The sequence below is a fragment of the Pygocentrus nattereri genome, chromosome 8, assembly GCF_015220715.1.
Source record: "Pygocentrus nattereri isolate fPygNat1 chromosome 8, fPygNat1.pri, whole genome shotgun sequence".
Classification (NCBI taxonomy): Eukaryota; Metazoa; Chordata; class Actinopteri; order Characiformes; family Serrasalmidae; genus Pygocentrus; species Pygocentrus nattereri.
Window position 1 is genome coordinate 39,406,889 of NC_051218.1, and position 7,247 is coordinate 39,414,135.

Below are 7,247 nucleotides of genomic sequence, written 5' to 3' on the forward strand. Positions count from 1 at the left end.
AGCATATTTCCTTCAGTTTGAGTTGTGTTTGCAGAGTCTAGCATACCAGGTGACAATAAACTAACCTTTTTGACACTGATCAAAAACTTGCAGTTGTTAACCGATCATCTTGGTTGTTACCATGCCAGTATGAGTTAAATTGGCATAAATTTTTGCCGCCGAGAAAACACATGTTCAGATTAATTTGTTGCCATCCAAATGTAGTCATATGCAAAAGTTTGAACAGCCCTGGTCAAATCAAATGAAAATAACAGAACACATCCTCTATAGGGAGCAGACTTAAATATAGCCTATGTCTCCAAAAGTGCTCAGTTTCTTGACATAAACACATAAAATGTGCCATAACTTTTGCACAGGTCACATTTTATGTTTCATCTTTTTCCCCAAGGTTAAATGCTGTAGATAAACAGTAATTGTGCATTAAATTGTGCAGAAATGTCTTCTCTGTAGAGGAATTTATTTTCACATAGAAAATGAAAAAACATGTTGTTTGACCAGGGTGCCAAAACTTTTGCAAATAAATGAATATCGCATAAATAAATTGCACTCGGTGGCATGTATTCTGATAAAACAAATCAATAATGAGCCCTTAACGATATGAATCCTGTTCTGCGTGTACTCAGAAACATTTACAGTGTATCCAACAGTGTATCCAACAATAAAGACAGCATGGAGCAGTAAGAAACACAGTCTCACATACTGATCTGTTTTACTGTGACCATTTTGATGAGTTAAAGGAGATTTCACCTAAGTGTCCCATCATCAACACAAGAGGTAGCACAGGGTTAAGGGCTTTTTTCTGTATAATGAGTAAAACTACCACCACTGTGCTTCAAATACAGACAAGCAAGTCAAATGAGAGCATTTATACATATGAGAAAGGGCAGAACAAAGGGAAACTGAGAGCAAGAGGCGTAAAACAAAGAGTACAACTCAAGAATGTTCTGAAAGGTGCTTTGAAATGGTTGGAAAGTCAGAGGGCAGAAGAGAGAGAGTGTGTATATGTCTGCATGAGGAGGCTGAGAAAAGCAAGGAATAAGGCAGTCCTTTGCTACAGCACACGGATACACATGGCCAGCGATGCGTGTGCTCCAGTTAACTGATCGTTCGAGCTCCACAGTGCAACAGGAGAGAGGGAAAGGCTGACAGATAGAGAGAGGAATACAGCTGAGATATAGAGATATTTACTTTCGTGACACTATCTGGGACAATTCTTTCTATCCTTTTTTCTGAAACTATGCAGTCAGTGAGGAGTTAAAGTTTTAAGATGAACCCAGTCAAGAGGATATTTACATATGACTGCCCATCCAGCCTATAATGGTTTAACTGCCCATTCAGGAGTGCTTCTACTGTAGACACTGGGCTGGAATATGTGGAAGAAAATGTGCTGTTCATGACTGAAGCAAATATATCATTCGCTCCTGTCGGAAGAAAATCTTGTATCACCATTTTTGTAATTTTGGGGTTTTTGACATAATTTGAAAATGCCTGCTGTCCTTTACATTGTGTATAAATTTCATGATGAATGGACTAAAAGAAATGGCCCAAAATGACTGGGAAAAAAAGTCGTGTTCCATTGACTTACATTAAAAGTAAAGCAGGCTTTTTCCTTCTTCTGTAAAGTTGTCATTTTGGAGATACAAGCTTTCTTCTGACAACAGCGCATTGCAGCCTTCCAAAGAACCAGACATCCGAAATGAGTGGCTGAAGTTTTTTCAATTTTTGTTCTGTACTTTTTTAATACTCTAAACCAGGGTTGTTATAGTCTTGACATTTTCATTAGTTGAAAAAAAATCCTTTCAGAAAATCTTTCAGAAGTATAGATGAAGAGGGGCACTCCACTCTGTGAAAGAAATTTGCAACAAATAGTGCAACGGTTATAAAGAATAGCAACATAGAATAGGAAAGAGCTTGGGGATTTCATCATCTATGGTGCTAATTTAAAATGAACTGAGGCAAAGTGGAAAAATATCCTGTGGTCCAACAAATGAAAATTTTTCATTCTTTTTGGAATAATCATTTAATGCCAACAACATGTTTCACCCAGGTACAATCATGGATGCCACATCCTCCAGCTTGTGTTTAGTTCAAAAAGCCAGAATACATGATTGTACCTGGGTGCAACATGTTGTTGGCATTAAATTAAAAATGGACATATACACTCACCGGCCACTTTAGTAAAAGGTTGGACCCCCTTTTGCCTTCAGAACTGCCTTAATTCTTCATGGCACACTTTCAACAAGGTGTTGGAAACGTTCCTCAGAGATTTTGGTTGGTTATTTGAGTTACTGTTGCCTTTCTATCATCTCAAACCCGTCTGCCCATTCTCTGATGACCTCTCACATCAACAAGGCATTTTCGTCCACACAACTGACCGCTCACTGGATATTTCCTCTTTTTCGGACCGTTCTCTGTAAACCCTAGAGATGGTTGTGCATGAAAATTCCAGTAGATCAGCAGATTCACCAACAACCACGCCACGTTCAAAGCCACTTAAATCCCCTTTCTTCCCCATTCTGATGCTCGGTCTGCACTGCAGCAAGTTGTCTTGACCACCTCTACACGCCTAAATGCATTGAGTTGTGGCCATGTGATTGGCTGATTAGCTATTTGTGTTAACAAGCAATTGAGTACCTAATAAAGTGGCCGGTGAGTGTACAGACATGGAATAGAATTTTTACATCTCATAATTAAAATTTTACATACCATTTTAATTTTGGCATCATCCTACTGCCATCATTTTTAAATATTGTGGTTTATTTTATTACCATCACACCACCCAGCCCTAGTCTAGTTTCTGGCTGGTCTTTCATACATGTCATGCCAGCTTCTGCAATAATCACTCTTCAAATTAAGATGAAAATTAGTTTTCGTTGTTAGCTTATGACTATTATAAAGGAGCTTTTATGATGATTATGATGGACTTTTCCATCCGTGACTCATGTGCCTACCCTGTTCATGTCTGGCTGTGATTTGCAGGATGTGATGGTGGTGGGTGAGCCCACCTTGATGGGTGGGGAGTTTGGTGATGAGGACGAGCGTCTGATCACACGGCTGGAGAACACGCAGTACGACGCCACCAACGGCCTCGACGACGATGACGACTTCACCAGCTCGCCGGCACTCGGCAACAACAGCCCGTGGGCCAGCAAGCCACCCCCAGGCCAGGACAGCAAACCAGAGAGCACAGCCTCCCAACCCTCTCAGTAAAGAGACACTGCACGCAGTGCTGCCTCTGCGCCATCAGGGTGGCGCTATCTCTCTCTCACACACACTCTCTCACTCTGTTTTCTTTTTTCCACCAACAAGATGTCGAAACCTGTGGTTCTCGGAAACTTGGAAATGGCAGTTCCACCGCCTTGTGATGCCGTTCTCCCACAGCTCACAGGAGTGTTGCATGATACAACTAAAAGTAAAGGGTCTGTCATTATAAAATCTTTAGTCTGAATAACAGGTTGATGTGCTACATGCAGTGAATTCGGCGTTTAAAGGAATTAGGCAAACCAGCTTTAAATGGTTGGCTACTGTGCAGTTTGAAGAGCAAGCATGCTAACTAGCACAATAGCCTGAAGTTTACCTGAAGTTGTCAGTGAATCTAGATACATTTTTATCAAGTTTCAGATCATATTCTTTTAAAACTTACTAAAGCTTTTGGCAGATTAGCTACTGTGCTTTTTCTATGAGGAAAGGATTATTATTTGAAGCTGTGCCAAACCTGAGTTTTATTAGCGGTTTAGCCGACAGCTAATAACGAGATTAAACTAAAATTCTCCACAAAACACAGTAAATTCAGTTTGTTCCTGCACCACAGAGACTTGAGCTTTTACTTGGTCTTATATCAGTCAACTGGTGAACCTCTGTGCTAAATGCCAACAAGCTTCCAAAATACACCAAATTCTGGATTTGCTGGTTTGTCTAGCAGGAAAATCATGATTTCCCTGCTGCTATTGTTTATTTTTTCCCAAAAAAATTTGGAAAATAGAGGGTCTTTTGTGAACTTCATACTGTCCTGACATTTTAATGCCCTACAACCCTTTAGATCACCATTCCTTAGTTCCAGACCAACAGGTTAATGAGACTGGAATGGCTACGATTTTGTGGAGACGTGTGGAACAACTCAAATTTAGGCTCTGGCACCTCGTTGGTGGAAAAAGGCATGTTGTTTTCCGACCTCACTTTCTATCCCAATGATGTAATTCCCCTGTCATGATTTCAATGGCACTGTCCATTTTCTCCAGAGACTTTAATTTCTTTGCTTTGGGCAACACGTTGAGAAGCTCATCAGACTAAACAATGGATACTTCTAAAAATGGACTGAAAAAGGAAAGAATGCCATGAAAAGAAAAACCTGCACTGATGTGTGAGATGTTTTGGAGGACTAAAGCAGCCCAAACAGCAGCATATAAACTATAGACGGTCACCAAGGTAGCAATACATCTCCATGGCGACTGCAGTTTCCAGCTGCGCTGGACGACGGCCAATCACAGACGAGAAGGGTGCTGTTGGTTGTCCTCTCATTGGAGAGCCGCCGAACTCCGAAAGCAGCCGCTGAGGCCGACCCCTTCACAATTACATCGTTTTAGGTTCACTCAGCTTTATTATTATCATCATTTTTTTCATTCCTCTTCAGTTTCTTGCATTCTTCCGAGACAAAGAGGTTCCTCGTCTTTTGCTCGTGTTTGAGGGGGGAGAAGAGATTCCGCAATTGTGTAAAATTTACAGTTGTAATTTTACCAAAAAAAAATTATTTTGTTTTCTGGGTCTAACTGTGTTATTTTTAAGGACGTTGTGAATAATCTGTGATCTCCTTGTACTGTACCAATGAGGTTGGGACTCGTTCTCCGATCGAAGGCACATATTGAAAAGCATATTCGTCCAAATCTTACCTCTTTATCCCTTTAACAACCTGTTCCCAGACTGGACTGTAACACGTTCCTGCATGATGTTTTGAAATCTGTAAAGCATTTTCTGTTCATTTCCGTGGTTGGAGGCCACGCTGGGTTCAGTTCATCGGTTTAGGAAAGCTGTCAGAAGGGTTGTGGCTGTGTAAATAAAGACGCCGTCCGCTCTGTTGGATCCTGTTGAAGGCCACTGGCCCTGATGTGTAAAGGCAGCTGTTTTGATTGACTTTCAGTTGGCAGTGTGGTTACAGGCCTCACCAGTGTGCACCTAAATGAGAGACGTACTTTAATTAAGCATAAAAAGCTTATCAATTCAGGATCAGGTGGCTCTGCACAAATAGAGACTTTGTGTATTGTGTAAAATTTCCAGTAATATGAGGTTAAAATGTGCAAAGGTATAGAATTGAACAATGATGTTGACGATGATGATGATAATGGTGGTGATGATGCCGATAATGGTCAGAATGGTCTATACCCAGCCAGCCAAACCATGTATTTTGGGTCTGTTCCTTTTGTCTTTTAACCGTTTTTACAATTCAGACTTTTTTCCCCTAAATAACTTATACCCTGCTGTATTTCCAACATAATGGACGAGACTTCTCAGAGTTCTCAGAGGTCTTGTTCCAATCTTGTATTACTAGAACTCTGCACTCTTTGTATAATATTTAGCAGAGGTGTTTTTGTGTCATATCCAAAGTCTTGTATGTATGCTTTGCCATTTTGTGTGCCAATAAAACGTGCTTACAGGATGAATCTGCTTCTTATTCTGCAATGCTACTGAAGCCTGTAGAAGTTATTCGTGTCATTACCTCATGCAACCTCATTTCCAGATCTTTTTTTTTTATATAAAATTTCTGTATAATTGATGGTCAAGATGTAAACAACATCATTCAGAGTGCCTTGATGTGAAAAAGGAACTTACTGGGGGAGAGTTGCTCACAGTGGTGGTGATAGGAACCAGACGCCAGAAGTCTTTTAACACCCCTGAAGGCTTCCTCACAGAAAGTTATTACAATAAATGCACTGCCTGATAACAGAGACATTGTGTAACAAAGGTTTTGATAGATAAGATTTTGGCCTAAACATATTTTTAAAAGGCATTTATGGTGGAGAGGTACATGCAGGGTGTTATCAGCGGTGGATGAAGTACACAAATCATGTATTTGAGGTTAAGGCACAGATACCCAAGGTAAAATATTACTCCAGTGAAAGTAGAAGTTCCTCCCTTTAGACCTCCACTTTAGTAAAAGTACTAAAGTATTTGCCTTCAAATGTACTTAAGTATCAAAAGTAAAAGTACTAAAACATTCATTATGACTAATGTCCTGTTATCATTTTTATAACAAGACTGGCTTCATGAACTCATTTCAGGTGAAAGTCCTCCAGCGTCTCTCTTGGTAAACCAGTCTTTTAATAGAACGTCATTAATTAGTGACGCTGACGTCTATTAAAATGATCATAAGCACAAAACACTGAAGGTAAACAGTTTCCATCAGGGAGAACCGAGTGGCTCTGAAATCACTTTTTACACACAAGCAAAGTTTCAGGTTCAGATATATTTACAACTTAGTTCCAAGTTTAAGTTGAATAAAAACTGGCTTTAAACTCAGGATCACAGATGAGCTCCTTTACTATGTTGATCTGTAGGCCTCTGTTCATAAACATAAACCAGCCCAAACTAATTCACTATAAAATGAAAGTGTTTGTATAAATTCAGAAAAAAGACACGTCTGTCACGACTGCATATGTGGACATATTGGGCGCTGTGCCCTGATTGGTGTTCTTGCTTCGCACTTCTTTCGTTTTGACGTTACGTTTTTATACACACATAAAACAAAAGGAACAACAGATTTCACAAAATGTAGTGAAGTAAAAAGTCAGATATTTGACTTTGAAATGTAGTGGAGTGAAAGTAAAAAGTCACCCAAAATGGAAAAAAAAACTTCAGTAAAGTACAGATACACAAAAACTACTTAAGTACAGTAATGAACTACATTTACTTAGTTACTGTCCATCACTGGGTGTTATAAGGCTTATTGCTATATTACCATTATCAACCTGACGCAAAAAAAAAATCAGAACTTGTGTGGGTTCCCTGGTTGTTGGACTCAAAAAGGAGGCAAACAGCACCACACAAACTTCAGCTCCTATGCTTATAGATGCTGAAACTAGACACTATGCCATTCCACTGCAGCTCTCAAGAGAATTCAGTAGTTGAGAGTGTAGTTTATGTTGTTTTTGATGGTCTGCTTTTTGAACTTGAGCCATTATTTCATATAAGTAACAATACTTTTACTTCAGTGTGCTCTTAGGCCACTCTAGCGACCTGCCTTAACCTGCCAAAAT

At 39.7% G+C, this 7,247-nt stretch overlaps 1 protein-coding gene across 2 annotated transcripts in view; it reads left to right on the plus strand.

Moving 5' to 3' along the window:
* Positions 1-5,654, plus strand: part of ldb2a (LIM domain binding 2a) — a 111,789-nt gene extending 106,135 nt beyond the window's left edge. For both annotated transcript variants that reach the window (XM_017692053.1, XM_017692050.2), the window contains exon 9: positions 2,980-5,654. In XM_017692053.1, the coding sequence (XP_017547542.1) occupies positions 2,980-3,210 (231 nt within the window). In that variant the 3' untranslated portion in view covers positions 3,211-5,654. The remainder of the gene's footprint in view (positions 1-2,979) is intronic.
* Positions 5,655-7,247: the final 1,593 nt, after the last annotated feature.